Genomic DNA, 23,162 nt, shown 5'->3' on the forward strand with positions numbered 1-23,162 from the left:
ATAGCAACCTGTATCATAGAGACTGAATATGATCTATTAGCAAAAGGTTACTAAAAAAATTTAAAAAGCAAAAAAGTAAGCAGAAAAAGTGTGCTTTTTAGTAAAAATAAATATTTTTCATTGTGCATTCATTGCATAAAAATGAAAATGCATACTGTATAAGTTATCCAAATATTCCTAATAAAAAAAGAAAATGCAGAAAAAAGTTTTTTATATATATATTCACCCTGCAAAAAATGTATATCGACAACGTTTTCCAAACAAATCTTCAGGGCGCTTGGGGATTACAAATATGACTTTCCCAATGTCTTTTGTTATGAAAGTGGGCCACATCATAATGGACAGACCCATAAGTATTTATTGATCAAGCAGCACGATTCAGCCCTCCACAAGGACCTTCATCTTTGCTGTTGGTTTTGCAGCCTAGTCACTGCTAGACTCCCAGGCCTTGTTGGGGTTCACCTCTACCTGAGTCTGGATTGATCGCCTTACACTCAGATTGCTAAATACCCAAACTGGCCAATGTGGTACAAACAATCACACGGTCAGAAGAATTTTTGTTTTCATGACAACCGATCACACTGTATCTTTTTGTATTTTATAGGGGTACTCCACCCCTAGACATCTTTTCCCCTATCCAAAGGATAGGGGATAAGATGCCTGATCGTGGGGGTCCCACCACTGGGGACCCCCACAACCTCTCCTGCAGTACCCCCGTTTATGAGCTGCACAGAGTGAAGATCGCTCCATGGCTGATGACGGGTGATACAGGGGCCGGGGTATTGTGATATCAAGGCTATATTTATTATGCATTAAGCTTCTGTGGATTACATTTTCCTATCATGCTGACTTTCATTTGTGTCCCTACCAGCCATGAAAGAAGAACTAGCAGAACATCACTTAAGCATGCTTAAACAATTGATTTTAAGAGCCTGGCACATTTATTCAATAGAATAGAACACATTGCCCAGGTTTAGACATTTTTAATTATTGGTTTTACATTGAGCTCTGCATATATATGACTTCTTATCATTACATTACTCTAAACTGGCATATGTTAATGTTCTCCTTAGTAACATAATGATGTTGATTTACCTTATCAATGTATGCAGCTTTAGATGTGGTATTTGGAGGCAGATTTGTCTTATCCAAGTAAAAGGCCCTAGAAAGAAAATACACACATTAGACATTAATATATACCGTGAAAATTGAGAAAGGTAAGGGCTGGATGGGAGTTTGGATTGGATTACCATCTCAATAAATTGGCTAGTGGTAACACACATAAGCAGAGGCATAGCTTTTTGGCCCCAGGGCAAAATCTGTAACAGGGCCCCCTGTCATAATGTGACAACTGTAATACTTATGTCCTATTATGTGGCACAGGTGTGACTGCTACCTCTGTACCTCCTATAGTTATGCCCCTGCATAACATCCAAATTTATAGGACATCACAACTTATGAAAAATGTTAACCCTTTTACACAACAAATTTAGTTAAAGGGGTACTCCGTTGGCCAGTGTTCGGAAGTAAATGTTCCGAACACTGTTTTCGTGCGGTGGGGGTCAGCCACGCCCCTTGTGACATCCCGCCCATGCCCCCTCAATGCAAGTCTATGGGAGTTATATGGCCATTTCTCTGAATTGTCCCAGCAGCTATTTTTTTACATATAAACACTAGGCCCTATGCTACTAATGCTCCTTGTCTCCCATCGAACACATCTGGGACATTATTTGCCAGCAAAATTGCATCGAACTTGTGATTTCCATAATTCCACAAATTTTCCTTCCACGCATTAAAACTTTAAATGTTGGGAAGTTTATACATAATATTTATGTAGTTAGGCAACCATCTTACTTAAGGTACTGTTAACAGCATTGAGAAATATGCTTTACAGCAATGACATTGCTTTATACAGAAGTGTTAGTTTATTAGGCTTAGTGGCCAGACTGAGAATGGAAAGATTTCAGGAATTTTTTTTATATAGGGACATGGAAACATAAAATAAAAAATTATTTTAAAAATGTTTATCATCCAAAAAGCTGATTAAACAATGGGCCATTTTCTTTAGACATATTCCCTTTACCTTCAATTTTTACTATTGTTTATTGGTGTTAGAGGTTCATTGATGTCCCTTATCAAAATATATTTTGAGTATCCTGGCTTCTATTTTGAGCTGACAGATTCATCTTCTGCCACTTGCGGAGAAAACTTCCCGGTATTTACCATTCTTCTGTGAAATAAAACTTAATGACCGGATTTCTTTGCTTACACTCAACTACTGACCCCAACATATCTATAAAATATATTTCCTTCCTGTAAATCCTAAAAGGAGGAATACTGTGATTTTTTTGTTCAAATTTCCATCTTCCTCAATACCAGAAATAAAAATACAAGTTTACACTCTTTCCTAACAACCGGTCATTCCTGGATAATAGTGAAAAATGAATCGGACTTCCTGTAAAGCCTTTAGATCTCCTCCAGGGTACAGCATATTGTAAATTATGTTATTTTCCTGTGTACATGTGTCAGGCTTCACTAAAATATATGTAAAACGACGATGTTACAATTACAAGAGCCGATCGATATAAAGCCTCATTGCATTTTAGCTGCTGTCCGTGTAAAGGGATGCTCCAGGTTAATCTTATACACTGTATTAAGCCTAGTGTAGGGCACAAGGGACAATGCATGAGGTGGGAAGGATATACATTAAACCAAAGAGTGAATTCTTGTGTAATGCCCTATAGTTGGCATTAAATAGTCTTATCCTGAGATATCCTTCATAAGGTTTAACACTTTCTCAAATTCCCACTCGGGCTCGCGCCCTCCTGGGACTAATTTCCCAAACTCGGGAACCCTAAAGTAAAATGTAACTTTTATTATTTTCCTTTAAAATCAATAATTAGTGAGAAATCAAAAAACAACGTGAGTTCAAACCACAGTCATTGGGTCAGTAGTGGGTTAGGTATTATATTCCCATTTAGATTGAAGTGTAATTCCTCCTATCCAGAGACCACTTCTGTGTTATAGGGTTAATTCCTTTTGCATTCAGCTCTATTTAGATCATTTTCCTGATTCACTGTCCCAATGCTGCTATTAAAGTATACACAATGACACCCCCCCCCAACGTTTCGCCAGCCGTAACCGGCTTTATCAAGGGTCAAGGTGCTAAATACACTTTAGCACCTTGACTCTTGATAAAGCCGGTTGCGGCCAGCGAACCTTCGGGGGGGGGGGGGTGTCATTGTGTATGTTTTAATAGGTACAGTGAATCATGAAATTATCTAAATAGAGCTGAATGCAAAAGGAATTAACTAATACTGACGTGGTCTCTGGATAGGCCTGAGTGGGAATTTGAGAAAGTGTTTAATATCTCCCGGGGAAATCCCTTATGGGTAGCTTGGATTTATATTACATATCTTCATAAGGTTTGTCCCACCAACAACTATTATTTCTGGAGGTGCAACCATGTTTACATCAACACCACCAATCTGAATAGCCTGTTATTTGTGCCTTAGCAGCTAAGTAAACAAGTGGCGATTTGATATGTAGACACATGTTTACAGAGCCTATTACATGGGTCAGTAATCATATGGCCCTGTCTAGATCATTTGTGCAGCCCTATTACACAGGGAGATGTGAGGCCTATGGGTGACAACCCAATCGACCAACAAACAGGCTTTGCTTGTTCATTGGTTGATTGCTAGCACTATTACATAGGGTGATGTTGGGGTGTTTGGCTGATAATGGCCTTGTGTAATAGGGCTCTTAGAAGCCTAAACTCATTATAAAGGATGTAAAACAATAAAAAAGATAAAAGATATAAACACAAGTTTTGGACCCCCTGCTAGAAAACCCTCTTATTGAGTTTCCTGCTCCCATTGCCTGGGGAACTGCGAGAGAAAGGAGTGACACCCTGCTTCTTTCCACATGGTTATGCTTTGAAGCTCCCATTGAAATCAATGATAGCTTCAGGGCTGATGCCCCCCAAACCCAACCCACGCCCCCCCCCCCTGTAAAACTGGAAACTAGCCATCTTTTAAGGGGTACAGCTCTCAGCTACACCTTGATTTTAACTTTAGCACACAGACACTCACATGTTACTACGACATGTCAAATGTTTTTTCAAATGGTATGTTTTCTTCAGCGAAAGATTCATCCCTGCACACTATAGCAGGTATCTTACAAAATAACATGCCATGGACAGAGAATACATTTCTGAGCATCTAACTTAATTACAAGGAGTTTATGCTGCTTTTTAATCACATTTTATGAGAAATTCCTAATGGAAATGCTGGCTCTGTGCCAATACTAGTGAATAAGAAGTCGGTGCTTTAGAGTGTTTTTTTTTTTTTTTTGTAATAGGAAAACAATGTAATAGCTTAAAGCAGCTATAAATACCGTATATATTGTGCTTGTTTCAGCTATTGCTATTGTTCAGAAAGGATCTACAGTGCATAGCACTTTGTACAGTATCTTGTACGCATTTTTTACTTACATAAAAAGCTGGGTTCACATGGCCTCTTTTGTTTGTTTTACGTATATGTTTGTTTTTTGTTTGTTTTACGTATATGTTTTATATGAGGATAAAAATATATATTTTAATTTATGTTAAAAATAGATGCTGCTGTATGCAATACAGAGGAATCGAATTCCATGGACATGTTGAATTCAAGAGGTGAGGTCAAGAGTGGGGCGTGGCCGTGAAGTCACAAGCCTCCGGCCCTGCATCCGATGCTCTAGATGAATGCTGGGTGCAGCCAAGAGATCACGGGGGTCACCAGCGGCGGGATCCCCGAGATCAAACAACTTATCCCCTATCCTTTGGATAGGGGATAATATGTCTAGGGGCGGTATACCCCTTAAATTCTGACTGCCCCATTCACTCCATTGTATGTCTGACTGAAGATAAAATTATTATTATTTGCTGGCCGAATAGCAGCTGCCATGCCTACTACCCTGTTAGTTACACCCATAACTGAGAAGTCATAAGAAATTCACCTTTGGAAGATACTCAATGGAGTGACCCATGAAGTATTTCTGTATACCTGCTTATATGCACTCAGTTGGTAGTATGTGTGAGTACTTTTTTTTATTTCAGTTGGGAAGAGTAAAGTATAGCATCAAAGTCTGTACCCATATAAACCAATTGAAAATGTAAGTTTAACAATCCAAACATAGGTAGAAAGATTACAATGCAACCAGATTTCATACTCTGGCCCCGCCAATATTTTCTAAACTCCCATTTTCATGAATTACAGTAAATGTGCGGGTTTAATGCGCAGCCCAGAAATATTCTCTAATCAGAACTATAAATCTAAATGGGACAGAACTCTGATATATTCTAGACTGGACTACATGTCATAAAATCCTCTGTGTTATGTATAAATACATAGAAGTCCCTCATCTATTTACTGCTCCTCAATGACATTTTATCAAGACAAAGTGAATCCATGGATTTTATAATTTCATTCTGAGTGCATTAAACAGATTACTTTCAGGAGTTATAAGTAAATTAATTGTAAAGATTTCTTCCACTTCAGCTTTTAATTTAAAATAATCATTTTTATTCTTCCACGCAAACGCTGAAGACGTTCATTTGTCTCAAGAATGTTTCGCTAATCAGAAGAGCAACATCCTTGACATGCATTTAGAGGTCCTCATGGGGCCTATTTGAGACTGAAGAAGCCGGCGTCACAATTCACAGCCACTGGGGGACAGCTCTCCTTCTTGTAGTCTTATGCATTTCATTAGGAACGTTCACACTATGTTCAGTGCTCATTAATCATTAATTTATTGTGTGTACCACTGGGATCATTCCAAACCAAAATGTACACTAGAAGTACACTGATGTCCAATAGTTTATGCAAAATATTTGACATTACTAAGATATTATAATTAAAACGATATGAAATAGTTTATGCTAATAAAATGTTAAAGTGTAGATTGGAATTTATTTATTTATTCATTTTTATTAAAAGCTCATATCTCCCTTTATTAGGTCTAATGATCATTTTACGGTCGGGCTGCGTGCTGGAAAGTGCACTTTTTTTTTCTGAATAAAGTTTTTATTTTTCACAAAGTTTAAGTAACAAACACTGTATTACATATATATATATAACAATCGTTATCGAACAAGTGCAAATCAGTATAACAGTATCAGAAGAGAAAGCTCAAAACCAAGGAAAAGGAGGCATACCTCCAGAAACAAATGGGGGAGGGGTGAGGGTGGGAGAAAAACCAAAGAAGAAGAGAGGAAAAAGTAAGAAGAGTGAAAAAAAAGAAGGGGGAGACAGGGAAGAAAGGGGAATTAGCATAGATATAGCAAAAGACAGACAGAGAGGTAGAGAGAAAAGATAGAATCCAATAACAAATAACAGAAAGAAGGAAAAACACAACTCGTGGAACGGTCTCAGGACCAATGAGCTCCAGATCTAAGAGTCATTGCAAGCAGTGGTAAGGCATGACAAGGAAGGGGCCTAAAAGGATCCTGGAATTTATTTGTATTTATATGTGGCTGGGCCCAAAAGATACAAATCGGGCCAGAATAGACTACACCTATCATTACATGTATGATTCGCAGTGCTGTATAATAGTGAATGTAGAGTTCTCTAAGCTAACCCTTTATGGACATCTTGCAGCTGCCGCCTGTTTATAAAGTCATGAACAATGTTCTCTTTTCCATCTCGATAGTACATGCTAGAAGGGTTACATAAGGCTACAGGTGAGTGACAAATTGGCAGAATGCTCTGTACAGATTGTTGGCATTATTCATGGTAGCCTTGCCAGTGATATCCCAGATGATCCATATGACTATATTCTTAGTGTTTACTCTTGTGGCAGAATGCATTAGGATAAATGTGGAAAAATATGTTTTTCTGTAATAAAGATAGAACGTATATTTCACTTTTCACAAGCTTAAATTTAGTCAACTGAGTCAATTTCTCTGTTTCGGTTGTACATGGGCATCCTGTCTCTGGACCTCCACTGATCAGTAGACTAAGGTGGCAGCAATGTAACTCTTCATCCATGTTGCAGCCATGATGCTGTATCCTTAGCCTGCATTATCAGTGTACATTTGCGGCATCGGGCAGGCAAGCTCACGGAGTATGCAGTAGATGCATCCATGGAACTCCATTCCAAATGCAGGTCAAAAGAATGAGATTTTCTCCTGTATTCAGGAAGTATACATAAGGGTTTAAAAATGTTCATATGTTGATTTTATTTAACCCTTTAATAATAACACTTTCAAATTTGAACCTAAAAATCCATATGATGGCTTATTTTTTGCGCCACCAATTCTACTTTGTAGTGACATCAGTCATTTTACCCAAAAATCTATGTCGAAATGGAAGAAAAAATCATTGTGCGACAAAATGACCAAAAAACTCAATTTTGTAATTTTTTGGGGCTTCCGTTTCTATGCAGTAAATTTTTTTTGGTAAAAATTACACCTTATCTTTATTCTGTAGGTCCATACAGTTACAATTATACCCTACTTATATAGGTTTGATATTGTATTACTTCTGAAAAAAATCATAACTATATGCAGGAAAATGTATACGTTTAAAATTGTCCTATTCTGACCCATATAACTTTTTTATTTTTCCATGTACAGGGCAGTATGGGGGCTCATTTTTTGTGCCATGATCTGAAGTTTTTATAGGTTCCATTTATAAATGTTTTTATGGTATAAAAAGTGACCAAAAATACCCTATTTTGGACTTTAGAATTTTTTTTGCGCGTATGCCATTGACCGTGCGGTTTAATTAATTATATATTTTTATAGTTCAGACATTTATGCATGCGGCGATACCACATATGTTTATTTTTATTTACACCGTTTTTTTTTATTGGGAAAAGGGGGGTGATTCAAACTTTTATAATATAAGGGGTTAAATGATCTTTATGAACTTTTTTTTCCACTTTTTTTTTTGCAATGTTATAGCCCCCATAGGGACTATAACATGCAGTACATTGATTCAATACAGTGATCACTGCCATTGCATTGCAATGGCAGGGATTGGTGTTATCGACGGTTGATTGCTCAAGCCTGGATTTCAATCACCGATCGGACGCTCAGGAGGCAGGTAAGGCACCCTCATGTTTTACCGTGATGGTCCCGATCAGCCCGACTGAGCTGCTGGGAAGCTTTTACTTTCACTTTAGACTTGGCGATCAACTTTGATCACCGCGTCTAATGATTAAATGCCGGACATCAGCCCGATCGTCGATGTCCAGATTTAGCCAAGGGTCCTGATTTCTTATAGCAACTGGGACCCACCGGGTATGATGCGCGCTCACCTGCTGAGAGCACGTCATACCTCGGGAGCCGCTAATGGACATTTATAAATGTCCATATGCATTAGGGGGTTAATAAAAGTCAATCACTAAAAAAAACATACAATGTAAACTGGATATACACTCACTGCCCACTTTTTAGGTTGACCTTACCATCATTCTTTGTGGCATACTTTCTACAAGGTGCAAAAAACATTCTCAGATCTTTGTCCATATGGACATGATGGCATCACATAGTTGATGCAGATTTGTTGGCTGCACATCCATGATGCAAATCTCCTGTTCCACCTCATCCTAAAGCTGCTCTATTGGATTGAGATCTGGGGACTGTGGAGGCCATTGGAGTACAGTGAACACACTGTCATGTATGAGCTGATGTGAGCTTTGGAACATAGTGTATTATCCTGCTGGAAGTATCAGAAGATGTGTACACTGTGGTCATAAAGGGATGGACATGGTCAGCATGAGCTCTCATATTTAAAAAATGTTCAATTACCACCAGTCTGAACAGTAGATACAAGGCAGGATGGATCCATGCTTTCATGTTGTTTACTCCAAATTCTGACCCTGACATCTAAATGTCACAGCTGGAATCAAGGGTCATCAGACCAGACAATGTTCTTCCAGTCTTTCATTTTCCATAGTTTTTGGTGAGCCTGTGTCAATTGTAGCCTCAGTTTCCTGTTAGTAGCTGATGGGTCTGGCACCGGGTGTGGTCTTCTTCTGCTGCTGTAGCCCATTTGCTTCGGCATTCAAAGATGGTATTCTGCATTTTTTTTGGTTGTAATTAGTGGTTATTTGAGTTACTGGTGCCTTTCTTCCATCTCAAACCAGTCTGCCCATTTCCCCTGAAATCTGACATCAACAAGGCATTTTCAGCCACACAACTGCCGCTCACTGGATATTTTCCAATTTTTTGTCCATTCTCTGTAAACCCTACAGATAGTTGTGCTTACAAATCCCAATAGATCAGCAGTTTTTGAAATACTAAGACCAGCCCATCTGGCACCGACAACCATGCCACATTCAAAGTCACTTAAATACCATTTTGAGGCTTAGCTTGAACTTCAGCAAGTTCAAAATTGCTGAAGCTGTTTTTATTTTTTTTTTTTTTACTTGTATGACACATGACACTCATTTGCATTGGGAAATTACCCCCTGTAACACTCACGTTTCAGAAGACAGGAACCCTGGTGAATGTGGATCCGCTGGACCTGTGTGGCAGATGACTCGAACCGTACCAGGGAGCAGAGTCTAAGGTGCTGCTGGTTTTCACCAAAGCCCTCCACAAAGCGGGATGGACTTGCTGCGGCAGGGGGCACCCAGGTCGCTATCGCTGGCACAGCTCGACCACACAGACAGCTGAGGAGATGCGAGGCACAGGAGGGATAAGACAGCTCATAGTCAGGATAGCAGAAGGTCAGGGCAGGCAGCACAGTAGCGTAGTGAGGAACATAGCAAATGGTCAGTAGGCAGGCGGCAAGGAGCAAAGTCAGTTCATGGAGCAAAGGATCAGATACACAGCAAGGCAATAACAGGAATGCTTTCTCTCAGGCTCTAGGCAACAAATATCCGGCAAGGAAGTGAGGAGGGTGGAGGAATTTATCAATGAGCCACAGGTGAATTACACTAATGAGGGCACTGGCCCTTTAAAACTTAAAGCTCCGGCGTGCGTGCACCGTAGGGGATGGGGACACGTGTGCCGGAGCAGAGAGGCAGAGGCGGGGGCAGGAGAAGCACCAGGTGAGTGACGAACTGGGGCTCGCATGCGGGTGCCTCCCCCGATGCAAGTCCCTTCCCCACCGGCAGCAGCAGGTAACGGGACCATGCGCTCACGGCAAGCGTGTGCGGCCAGAGCGCATAACGTATACCTTGGACTGACACTGAAATATCCATGTCTTGTATAAATGGGCTAAGCTGCAGTACCCCTTACAGTATCTACCTTACATTTTCATAAATATTTTATTCTATCTTTGAGTGTGACAACACTAAATAAATTACCATGTAGTGAGTTAGTGTTGCTTAGATCAGCATCTCTAGACATGGCAGTTTAACCCTAGTGACAGACTCCCTTTAATGACACCAAAAACCGACTAAAGCCAGACCACTGCAAATGACTATAGGTGTTTAGAACAGACAGGTCTGGATTATCTCTGTTATATTACAGAACATTTTACCAGTGTATTGTAATGTATAGTAAATGTAAAATGACAGGGTTGCTTGCGATTTACCACTTTAGCAATTGTAAGACATCTTTCATTATCAACTTAAGAAGTTAGAAGAGCAAGACATCTAAATGGCTGAAGACGAGTGGAAGTCACTGAAGAACTCACCTCAGTTTTTGATAGTACTGTTTAACTTTCTCAAGTGAAGCGGCATTAATCTGGGCCTGAAATTCTTCAATAGAGACATTATCCTTGTAATAATAGCCGTCCATACTCTCCAGAGCTGAAATCGAAACAGATATTGCACTCATTTTTTTTCCATTGTAGCACGGAACATTGCACAGTCTCATGTTATTCTGATTTTATAGTCTCTGTGTGATTTAACAAAGCAGGTGAGCGGCCATCAAAAGCAGACGCCATTAAAAAGAATGGCATGGGCAAGGATAGCATCCAGAGTTCATCTGTGAGTTATAGAAACTTTATAAATGAAATGGACACTAAAATACTGGTGTATGTACAGAGGCGTCTCATACTGAATTATGATCATTTATCTTATAGTACATTTTATGTCATTTACCAGGTCTTACTCAATAAACAGTACTCTATAATCGGTCTAGCTATATAGAGTGTTTATTTGGAGGGGGGGGGGGGGGGGGACCTACTGGCTCCATAGATCCATTTGGGCCTGATGGATAGGGGCAGATTAAGGGAAAAATGTTCTCGAATGCTCCAGATTTATTACAGTGGCTTATGCTGTTTAATAAATTTTGTGCATCTTTAGATTATTTTGTCTAACATCATATCAACTATTGTTGGCTTTATTTAATGGGGTATTTCGGCCAACGATATCTTATCCCCTATCCAAGAGGATACGATGTCTGATCACTGGGGGGGGGGCTGCCACTGGGACCCCCTGTGATCTCCGTGCAGCACCTACATTCTATGTGGGGCGTCTGCTCCATTTTCGGAAACCTCCGCGCCCCCTCCATTCATGTCTATAGTCTTTGGCCGGAATACCCCTTTAAGCCAAAATGTTGGTACATATCAGGCCACACTCCATGCACGTTTACAGCTAACGCTATGTTTACATCTGTGCCGGAGCTCTGTTTGGGAAGCTCTGTCCCAGAATCCATTAAATTAACTGGATCTGAGTGATGTCACGGCCATGCCCTCTAGTGATGTTACGCCATGCCCCCTTCATTCATGTGTATGGGAGGGGGCGTGACGGCCTTGTGACATCGCTAGGGGGCATGGCCTTGACTTCACGCCCCCGTCTCGGAGGCAGCGCCCCCGCACAGAATGCCAGGGGCTGCACCGAGATTGCAGGGGTCCCCAGCGGCGGGACCCCTGTGATCATACATTTTATAACCTATCCTTTGGATAGGGGATAAGATGTATAAAGCCGGAATACCCCTTTAAAGTCAATGGGATCAGCTGATGTAATGAGTTGTGCAGCAGACCATCAGGCCCCATTTTCTGACCTCACATGGAGCCTCCAACGCTGAAGGTGGCCTAATCCAACTCCTTATTGAGTAAGGTGTAAAAGTGTCTAAAAAGTGTCTAAAGCCAGAATTCGGCTGCATTTACGCTAGTAAATCTGCACTCGTGTCCTTTCACTTTTCACATACAATTGGCCACTGCAGAAAACAGTGTACCTCAGCAATGAGATGTTTAAGGAATTACATGAGGAGAGATGTAATTAACATGATTAGGAGTTGTATCATATTTGTTATGCTGCACTTACCTTTTTTGATATATTTTGTCCAATTTGAGCCATTTTTTTTTTGCTACCTGGTAAACATATAGGGGGAGATTTATCAAAACTTGTGCAGAGGAAATCTTACCTAGTTGCTCATAGCAACAACCAGATTTCTTCTTTCAATTTTCAGAGGCATTTTCAAAATTTAAGAATCAAGCTAATTGGTTGCTATGGGCAACTGGTCTACTTTTTCTCTGCACAGGTTTTGTGAAATCACCCCCTTACATACTATTTTAGTATTAATAAACCTTCCATATATTATTTATTTATTTTGCATTTGGAATTAAAGTGCAGCTCCACATAAGAGGTACATGCTACAACAGTCTGTAGGTAAATGCAATACATCATTTCCCCTGTATATTCTGATTATTTCGGAAACAGGAGTTGGAGTAGGAGGGGAATTGCTCATTTGGGTATTGCCTTTGCTTTGTATGGCTGTGGGCTTCAAAGATTACTTGTCGGCACTGCAAATGCTTTATAAAACATAATGGGATTAACATTTGCCATCTGAGAAATGTATTTTGTTAATTCATTGTTACAAGGATACAGCAGGTCTCATGAAATGACTGTTCAATTTTCAGCAGAGAAGAACCTCATTTTTCTTTTTTCCAATAAAAAGTAACACAAAAAGTATTCACCTTGAGAAAATAGGACGGGGTGAACTTTAAATCCTCCTCCATTCTTCAGCCTTTGTGGAAGGTGCTCAAAATGATAACTGTCTATGTAGAAGTAAATTTTCAGAGCTTGGCGACTTCCTTCTGCTTGATAGGTAATAGGAACATCTGAGAACACAAGTGGAAATTGTTATTAGGTTCCCCTACAAAGGCACAGTATGACAAAAAAAAAAGGAATAAAAAAAGCTCAGTTTAACCCCAGTTTAACCCCTTAAGGACCCGGGGTTTTAACGTTTTTGCATTTTCGTTTTTTCCTCCTTACCTTTAAAAAAGTCATAACTCTTTACATTTTTCACCTAAAAATCCATATGATGGCTTATTTTTTGCGCCACCAATTCTACTTTGTAATGACATCAGTCATTTTACCCAAAAATCTACGGTGAAACGGAAAAAAAAAATCATTGTGAGACAAAATTGAAAAAAAAAAAACGCCATTTTGTAACTTTTGGGGGCTTCCGTTTCTACACAGTACATTTTTCGGTAAAAATGACACTTTATCTTTATTCTGTAGGTCCATACGGTTAAAATGATACCCTACTTATGTAAGTTTGATTTTGTCGTACTTCTGGAAAAAATCTAAACTACATGCAGGAAAATTTATACGTTTAAAATTGTCATCTTCTGACCCCTATAACTTTTTTAGTTTTCCGCATATGGGGCGGTATGAGAGCTCATTTTCTGCACCGTGATCTGAAGTTTTTAGCGGTACCATTTTGCATTGATAGGACTTATTGATCGCTTTTTATTCATTTTTTCATGATATAAAAAGTGACCAAAAATGCACTATTTTGGACTTTGGAATTTTTTTTGCGCATATGCCATTGACCGTGCGGTTTAATTAACGATATATTTTTATAATTTGGACATATAATTTTTATTTACACTGTTTTTTTTTTTTATAGGAAAAGGGGGGTGATTCAAACTTTTATTAGGGGAGGGGTTAAATGATCTTTATTCACTTTTTTTTCACTTTTGTTTTTGCAGTGTTATAGCTCCAATAGGGACCTATAACACTGCACACACTGATTTTTTACATTGATCAGTGGTTTCTCATATGAAACCGCTGATCGATGATTCTGCCGCTTGAATGCTCATGCCTGGATCTCAGGCACTGACCAATCATTCGGCGATCGGACAGCGAGGAGGCAGGTAGGGATCCTCCAGCTGTCTTGTAAGCTGTTTGGGATGCCTCGATTTCGGCGTGGCGATCCCGAACAGCACCCTGAGCTAACCGGCATGGTTTCACTTTCCTTTCAGACGCGGAGTTCAACTTTGAACGCCGCGCGCTATTAGCCACGTGTCCCGGCCGTTGTAGAACGGGAACGGACTCAGGATGTACAGGTATGGCCTGGGTCCTTAACAGGTTAAATCAACTGGTGCCAGAAAGTTAAACAGATTTGTAAATTAATTCTATTAAAAAATCTTAATCCTTCCTGTACATTTAGGGGCAATATAATACAGAGGAAATGCTTTACTTTTTAGATTTCTCTGATGTCATGACCAGTGCTCTCTGCTGACCCCTGCTGTCCATTTTAGGAACCATCCAGATCAGCATATGTTGACTATGTGGACTTTCTCCTGCTCTGGACAGTTCCTAAAATGGACAGCAGAGGTAAGCAGAGAGCACTGTGGTCATGACATCAGAGAAATCTAAAAAGTAAAGCATTTCCTCTGTAGTATATAGCCCCTAAAAAGTACTGGAGATTAAGATTTTTTTTTATATAAGTAATTTACAAATCTGTTTAACTTTCTGGCACCAGTTGATTAAAAAAAAAGGTTTCCAGGGAGTACCCCTTTAGATGTTACCTGCTGCACCTCTATAGTCTAGCAATACTGTTACCTATTTTACCTGTATTAGGACAGTAGCTGCATATACTGTAGTGCCAAATGTACAGTACAGTGGGGGAAAAAAAGTATTAAGTCAGCCAACAATTGTGCAAGTTCTCCCACTTAAAAAGATGAGAGAGGCCTGTAATTTTCATCATAGGTATACCTCAACTATGAGAGACAGGATGGGGGGAAAGAATACAGGAAATCACATTGTAGGATTTCTAATGAATTAATTGGTAAATTCCTCAGTAAAATAAGTATTTGGTCACCTACAAACAAGCAAGATTTCTGGCTCTCACAGACCTGTAACTTCTTCTTTAACCCCTTAACGACGCAGGACGTATATTTACGTCCTGCGCCGGCTCCCGCGATATGAAGCGGGATCGCGCCGCGATCCCGCATCATATCGCGTGGGTCCCGGCGCTAATCAACGGCCGGGACCCGCGGCTAATACCACACATCGCCGATCGCGGCGATGTGCGGTATTAACCCTTTAGAAGCGGCGGTCAAAGCTGACCGCCGCTTCTAAAGTGAAACTGAAAGTATCCCGGCTCAGTCGGGCTGTTCGGGACCACCGCGGTGAAATCGCGGCGTCCCGAACAGCTGATCGGACCCCGGGAGGGCTCTTACCTGCCTCCTCGGTGTCCGATCGACGAATGACTGCTCCGTGCCTGAGATCCAGGCAGGAGCAGTCAAGCGCCGATAATGCTGATCACAGGCGTGTTAATACACGCCTGTGATCAGGATGAGAGATCAGTGTGTGCAGTGTTATAGGTCCCTATGGGACCTATAACACTGCAAAAAAAAAGTAAAAAAAAAGAGTTAATAAAGGTCATTTAACCCCTTCCCTAATAAAAGTTTGAATCACCCCCCTTTTCCCATAAAAAAAATAAAACAGTGTAAAAATATAAACATATGTGGTATCGCCGCGTGTGTAAATGTCCGAACTATAAAAATATATCATTAATTAAGCCGTACAGTCAATGGCGTACGCGCAAAAAAATTCCAAAGTCCAAAAAAGCGTATTTTGGTAACTTTTTATAACATAAAAAAATTAATAAAAAGTGATCAAAAAGTCAGATCAAAACAAAAATCATACCAATAAAAACTTCAGATCACGGCGCAAAAAATGAGTCCTCATACCGCCCCGTACGTGGAAAAATAAAAAAGTTATAGGGGTCAGAAGATGACATTTTTAAACGTATAAATTTTCCTGCATGTAGTTATGATTTTTTCCAGAAGTGCGACAAAATCAAACCTATATAATTAGGGTATCATTTTAACCGTATGGCCCTACAGAATAATGATAAGGTGTAATTTTTACCGAAATATGCACTGCGTAGAAACGGAAGCCCCCAAAAGTTACAAAATGGCGTTTTTTTTCTCGATTTTGTCGCACAATGATTTTTTTTTTCCGTTTCGCCGTGCATTTTTGGGTAAAATGACTAATGTCACTGCAAAGTAGAATTGGCGACGCAAAAAATAAGCCATAATATGGATTTTTAGGTGGAAAATTGAAAGGGTTATGATTTTTAAAAGGTAAGGAGGAAAAAACGAAAGTGCAAAAACAGAAAAACCCTGAGTCCTTAAGGGGTTAAGAGTCTCCTCTGTCCTCCACTCGTTACCTGTATTAATGGCACCTGTTTCAACTTGTTATCAGTATAAAAGACACCTGTCTACAAACAGTCACACTCCAAACTCCACTATGGCCAAGACCAAAGAGCTGTCGAAGGACACCAGAAACAAAATTGTAGACCTGCACCAGGCTGGGAAGACTGAATCTGCAATAGGCAAGCTGCTTGGTGTGAAGAAATGTGGGAGCAATTATTAGAAAATGGAAGACATACAAGACCATTGATAATCTCCCTCAATCTGGGGCTCCTCGCACGATCTCACCCTGTGGTGTCTAAATGATTAAAAGGGGGGGGTACCTAGTGAATGACCTGCAGACAGCTGGGACCAAAGTAACAAAGGCTACCATCAGGGATTCAAATTGTGCAGTGCCAGATATCTCCCCCTGCTCAAGCCAGTACATGTCCTGGCCCGTCTAAAGTTTTCTAGAGAGCATTTGGATGATCCAGAAGAGGATTGGGAGAATGTCATATGGTCAGATGAAACCAAAGTAGAACTTTTGGTAAAAATTCAACTCGTCTTGTTTGGAAGAGAAAGAATGCTGATTTGCATCCAAAGAACGCCATACCAACTGTGAAGCATGGGTGTGGAAACTTCATGCTTTGGGGCTGTTTTTCAGCAAAGGGACAAGGATGACTGATCCATGTAAAGGAAATAATGAATGGGACCATGTATCGTGAGATTTTGAGTGAAAACCCCTTTCATCAGCAAGGGCATTGAAGATGAAATGTTGCTAGGTCTTTCAGCATGACAGTGATCCCAAACACACCGCCCTGGCAACGAATGAGTGGCTTCATCAGAAGCATTTTAAGGTCCTGGAGTGGCCTAGCCAGTCTCCAGATTTCAACCCATAGAAAACCTTTGGAGGGAGTTGAAAGTCTGTGTTGTCCAGCAAGGAGATCTGCATGGAGGAATGGGCCAAAATACCAGCAACAGTGTGTGAAAACCTTTTGAAGACATACAGAAAACGTTTGACCTCTGTCATTGCCAACAAAGGGTATATAACAAAGTATTGAGATTAACTTTTGTTATTGACCATATACTCATTTTCCACCATAATTTGCAAATAAATTCTTTCTCATTCTGTCTCTCATAGTTGAGAGGCCTGTAATTTTCATCATAGGTATACCTCATCTTTTTAAGTGGGAGAACTTGCACAATTGGTGGCTGACTAAATTTTCCCCCCCACTGTATATACTAACATAAGTGCCCCTCTTGTACACAATTTCAGTATTATAAATGTATTAGAAAATAAACATACTGACAGGTTTGATTATAATAGAATATTTACCAATCTACCAATCTATCTATCAAGCTTAAAAAAGGCTGCACAGGCAGCCGAAAAGCCAAAACGTTGCATCTGATTTTTACCATGGAATAAAGTTACCAACTTGTTTTTCACCTCATTTTGAGTGCTGCAGCCATACTGTTTTTTGTCCGGATTTTGGACCTGTGACCGGAGTCTATTGGCCACTTGAACCACTTTATTTCTTTATTTTTGGTTGTGCTGCTGCTGCTCCGCTATTCTTTCTATATCTATCTATCTATCAGATTATATATTTATATCTAAATTATAATAAAGCATATTTACGCTGAAAGCGTTGTCTGGGGACATACATTTCTACATATGGTTGGGGGCATGTTAGAAATTAAAAAGAAGACATACTCTTCTACCCTATCCCCCACAGATGTCATTCTGACACCTTACATTTCCTGCTCATTTCCACAGATTCCTGTGATGAGAGGTCTCAGCAGGACCTACCTGCTTGGCCAATCACTGGCCACAGTGGTGTTCCACCTCAGTCAGTGATTGGCTCAGAGGGCAGCTCCTGCTGAGATGAATCAACTAGGAAGTGATGAGTATGAGTCACATTTTTTGCACCATTTGTAATGCATCCCTAGACATATGTAAATAAAAGTTATGTCCCTGCACAACCCATTTAAGGGGTACTCCAGTGGAAATATTTTTTCTTAAATCAACTCGGGCCAGAAAGTTAAACAGATTTGTAAATTACTTCTATTTAATCTTAATCCTTCCAGTACTTATCAGCTGCTGTATACTACAGAGGAAGTTGGGTGTTCTTTTCAGTCTGACCACAGTGCTCTCTGCTGACACCTCTGTCTGTGTCAGGAACTGTCAAGAGAAGGAGCAAATCCCTATAGCAAACCTCTCCTGATCTGGGCAGTTCATGATATGAACAGAGGTGTCAGCAGAGAGCACTGTGGTCAGACAGAAAAGAAAGTAAAAAAGAAAAGAACTTCCTCTGGAGCATACAGGAAGGATTAAGATTTTTAAATAAAGGTAAATTACAAATCTGTTTAACTTTTTGGCACGAGTTGATTATAAAAAAAAAGTTTTCCACCGGAGTACTGAAGTGTCTTGCTCAGTTAGTTTTGGGGGAAAAGGACACTTGTCTGGCACTTGCTGGATCTGGAGACGAAGTTGTAAGGATGCCCAAACTCCAGGTGGTTTAGAACAGCGTTCTTTATTTTAACAAACAGTTGACATTGTGTTTCAAAGGGATCTGCACCCCTCTTCCTCAGGTCAGGGAAGAGGGGTGCAGATCCCCTCAAAACGCATTGTCAACTGTTTGTTATAATAAAGAACGCTGTTCTAAACCACCTGGAGTTTGGGCATCCTTACAACTTTATCTCCAGATCCAGCAAGTGCCAGACAAGTGTATCTTTCCTCCAAACCTCACCAAGAGTGCGGATTTCTACATTGCTACACCGACCCAGGACGCTGGGCACAGACAGACACGGGCTGTTGCTGTTTCCTCCTTGCTTAAGGCTGATGACGGTGTTGCGCTCGAAATGTAACACATCAAGGTGAGCAGTTATATTATATACACTTGTTATACCTGCCATCACGAGGTAAAGGCACAGGGTGCGCCGGTACATGTCCCTATTTTTTCTTTTTGTATAAAGTTGCTCAGTTAGTTAGAAGGAACTTTTTTGCGATTAATCATTGCCCCATTGTATAGAGCCTTTAGAGTCATATTGTGTACTTTAAGCGGATCTGATAATCCTAATTCCATCTCATAGACTTGCTGACTTGCAGAAGCTGCATTCCTGGCCTTCGGATCTTCTATTGTTTAACACTAGATGGATTATTTGGTGACTGAGAAGGTTTTTCGAACATTTATGGAGATGTGATAGACCAGTGGTCTCCAAACTGTGGACCATCAACTCTTGCACACCTACAACTCCTAGCATGCCCGGGCAGCCAACGGCTGTCCGGGCATGCTGGGAGTTGTAGATGTGCAACAGCTGAAGGTCCACAGTTTGGAGATCACTGCCTTAGACAAAGCAAGGGTCACTACAGGCTTCTGAGATGCGTGAAAGATGTCATTTTTTCTGTAGCAATATAAATGACAACGTTCTAGGTCATCACACTTCCTATTGAGTTACGATGATACGTACTTGCAATTTGTGGACCATGTTCTGCATGTCTAAAGTAAAACATGACCTTCTCCAAATCAAAAAGGGCCACAAGTGAGTCCTCTAGCATCGCTTGTTCATCTGTCTGTAGAAAAAGACATGTCAATACGTACACACAGCAGTGGTGCAATGCATATAAGGAATACATTAGCCTCCAAGCACAGGTTCAATGAGCATGATGAAAGGCAGTGTGGAAATGCAGATTAGAAGAATTATATTCCATTATAGGTCTTTTTAGAAGCAGTACAATGGAATGCACAAGAACAATGAAATGCAAGATAAATACTCCCATTAGGCATCAATTGGTACATGTGCTTATCAAGTGCCGCAGCCATTTACTCTACTATCAGTCTCTCATTTTTCATATAGTGTTTGCTGAAACATTTGCTACATTATGGAGAACATCTGCTAAACCCACAATACAATAGATTGCATTTTATATAACAGAAAAAAAGAAACTATGCAGAAAGTAAACCATTGGCACATACCATTGTAAGGAATACAATTAAGGGCTTTTTCTTCATTGTGCTTCAAGTATTACCTAAACAAGATTAATTGTAACAAAAACCCTTACATGTAAGAATTATCATTTGGGTGGTTTAGCTGTACAATTTTTTTTATTAAAGGGGTACTCCGGTGCAGGACATCTTTTCTTTTCCTGTGGATAGGGAATAAGTGTCTGATCGAGAGGGTCCAACTGCTGGGATCCCTCCCATGATCTCCTTTCTCTACTGGACGTCATGCTCCTCCATGTATCTCTATGGGACAGGCAGAGATACATGAACGTACGGTGCATGGGGAGAGCCTGGGTGCCAGGCAGGAGATCGTGGTGGGTCCCACCGGTCAGACCCCATAATAACAAATATCAAAATAGAAATCTTAGAAATCTTTGTAATTTATTGAAAAGGAAGACCTAAAATATTTATTTGACATAAGTATTCAGACCCTTCACTCAAAACTTAGTTGACCCTTACAGCAGGATGCTGCCACCACAATGTCCTACTGTAGGGATTCTATTGTGCAAGTGATAAGCAGTGTCTGGTTTCCTCCAGATATGCCACTTACAAATCTTTAATTTTGGTTTTAGAGAATCTTGTTTCTCACAGTTTGAGAGGACTGAGGAGTGGTCACCTTGTCAAAAATCCTAGATTGGTTGAGTACTGCAGTGATGGCTGACCAACTGAGAGTTTATCCTATTTGTAAACAAGATCTTTGGAGCTCATTGGATCATTATGTTCTCGGTCACCTCATTTCATTCCCATTACTTAGTTTAGTGAATTAGCCAGCTCTAGGAAGAGTCCTGGTTATTCTAAACTACATTAAATAATCATGGAGGCCACTGCACCCTTCAGAACTTTTAGTGCAGCAGATTGTTTGGACATTTCTCTAGTTCTGTGTCCCATATAATCCAGTTTCTGAGCTCTACAGGCAGTTTATTTTCCCCTTCTGACTTGTTTTTTTGCTCTGATATGCATTGTCAGCTATGAGACCTTATATACACAGTAGTATGTCTTTCCAAATAACATCTATGATTTCACCAAAGGCGACTCCAATCTAGGTGTAGAAACATTTCAAAGATGACCAAGAGAAACAGAAGGCCCCAGAGCTAAATGTAAAGGGGTATTCTAGTGAAAAACAATATTTTTCATATCAACTGGCTCAAGTTGAACAGATTTGTAAATTACTTCTATTAAAAAATCTTAATCATACCAGTACTTATCAGCTGCTGAAGTCGAGTTCTTTTCTGTCTGACAACAGTGCTCTCTGCTGACACCTCTGACTGTCTCAGGAACTGTCCAGAGTAGGAACAAATCCCTATAGAAAACCTCTCCTGCTCTGAACAGTTCCTGAGACAGACAGAGGTGTCAGCAGAGAGCACTGTGGTCAGACAGAAAATAACTACTCAACTTCAGCAGCTGATAAGTACTGGTAGGAATGAGATTTTTTAATAGAAGTAATTTAAAAATCTGCTTAACTTTCTGGAGCCAGTTGATACCTCTTTAAAGTGTTATAGTAAAGGGTCTGAATTTATTTTTCCATGCAAAACTTTAGTTTCTTCCTTTCAATAAATTTGCAAAATATTCTGGAATTCTGTTTTTTCATTCTCATTATAGTGGATTGAGTGCAGAGTTATGGGAGGAAACTTGATTTTTAAGAAGAAATTAGCACAAAGCCTGAACAAACTGTGAAAAAGTTAAAAGGCCCAAAAAGTTCCCGAATGCATTGAAAACCTCAGTTTGACAAAACTTTTCAATATATACCTTTTATTTGACCTAAAAGTTTGAGTACTCAAATATAGATGGCTAGCAATATCTGATTGGTGCAGGTTATAATGTATGGCTTACACAGGCACAGGCCAATACATACCCTTGGGGCTGTCTGATACTGCTGCTTTATCATAATCACTTGGATAAGACTCAACTTCAGTGCTTAGAAGAGCTCCTTGTACTGACAAGCCACTATCCCTAAGTAAACAATGAAGGGGATGCAACCTCTTTAATCTGCCTGGACCCTCATAGAATATTGATAACCTTCTATAATGCTGACTGATGGTTTGTACCCCCATCACCCAATCCCTAGGATAGGTCATCAATATTTTCATCATAGTAGACATTCATAATAATTGTTCCAATATATCAGTAATATAGAAGAAGAGTAAAATCCATTACCATATTGGGAGAAAGAAGAGACTGGAAGTGGAAGAGAACACCAGCATTAGCAATCTGCTCCAACCATCTTCTACTGGCTTCTTGTGTTTCCACTTCATATTCTTTATTGCTGTCATACATGTGATTTAATGCAGCCATAAGCTGTTCAGAGAAGGCACAGATGGTGGCCACCAAACTCTGGCAAAACACCATATCTCTCCTCAGCTGAACTTCACTATCTGCAGAGACAAATAAGGGAAAGTCAGTAATTATTGATATGATTTACTATGAATACTAGCAATAAAATAACACAATCTTGAATATGAACATAAAAAGTGCATAAAGGTGGGTTTTTGTCACTAACAAACTTATCTAACACATCCTCTACCGAATAATAAATATGCTGTTTTTATACAACATTTTTCCGCTTCTCCATCCTAACCCTCTATAACAAATTCCTTAAAGGAGTAGTCCAGCGGTGACTCAGTGGTTTACAACTTATCCCCTATCTTAAGGATAGGGGATAAGTTGCAGATCGCGGGGGGTCCGACCCCTGGGGCCCCCCGCCATCTCCTGTACGGAGCCCCGACAGCCCGCGGGAAGGGGGCGTGTCGACCTCCGCACGAAGCGGCGGCCGACACGCCCCCTCAATACAACTCTATGGCAGAGCCGAAGCGCTGCCTTCGGCAATCTCCGGCTCTGCCATTGAGATGTA

The 23,162-nt window shown here is 40.2% G+C and overlaps 1 protein-coding gene across 2 annotated transcripts in view; it reads right to left on the bottom strand.

The window, feature by feature from the left end:
- Window positions 1-23,162, bottom strand: part of PREX2 (phosphatidylinositol-3,4,5-trisphosphate dependent Rac exchange factor 2) — a 367,011-nt gene that overhangs the window by 48,798 nt on the left and 295,051 nt on the right. For both annotated transcript variants that reach the window (XM_056522123.1, XM_056522124.1), the window contains exons 32-36: window positions 22,469-22,686; window positions 19,782-19,884; window positions 12,861-13,004; window positions 10,632-10,746; window positions 1,096-1,162 (exon numbers count right to left, since the gene is read on the bottom strand). In XM_056522123.1, coding sequence (XP_056378098.1) covers window positions 1,096-1,162; window positions 10,632-10,746; window positions 12,861-13,004; window positions 19,782-19,884; window positions 22,469-22,686 — 647 coding nt within the window. The remainder of the gene's footprint in view (window positions 1-1,095; window positions 1,163-10,631; window positions 10,747-12,860; window positions 13,005-19,781; window positions 19,885-22,468; window positions 22,687-23,162) is intronic.

Source organism: Hyla sarda, chromosome 5, assembly GCF_029499605.1.
Source record: "Hyla sarda isolate aHylSar1 chromosome 5, aHylSar1.hap1, whole genome shotgun sequence".
Taxonomy (NCBI): Eukaryota; Metazoa; Chordata; class Amphibia; order Anura; family Hylidae; genus Hyla; species Hyla sarda.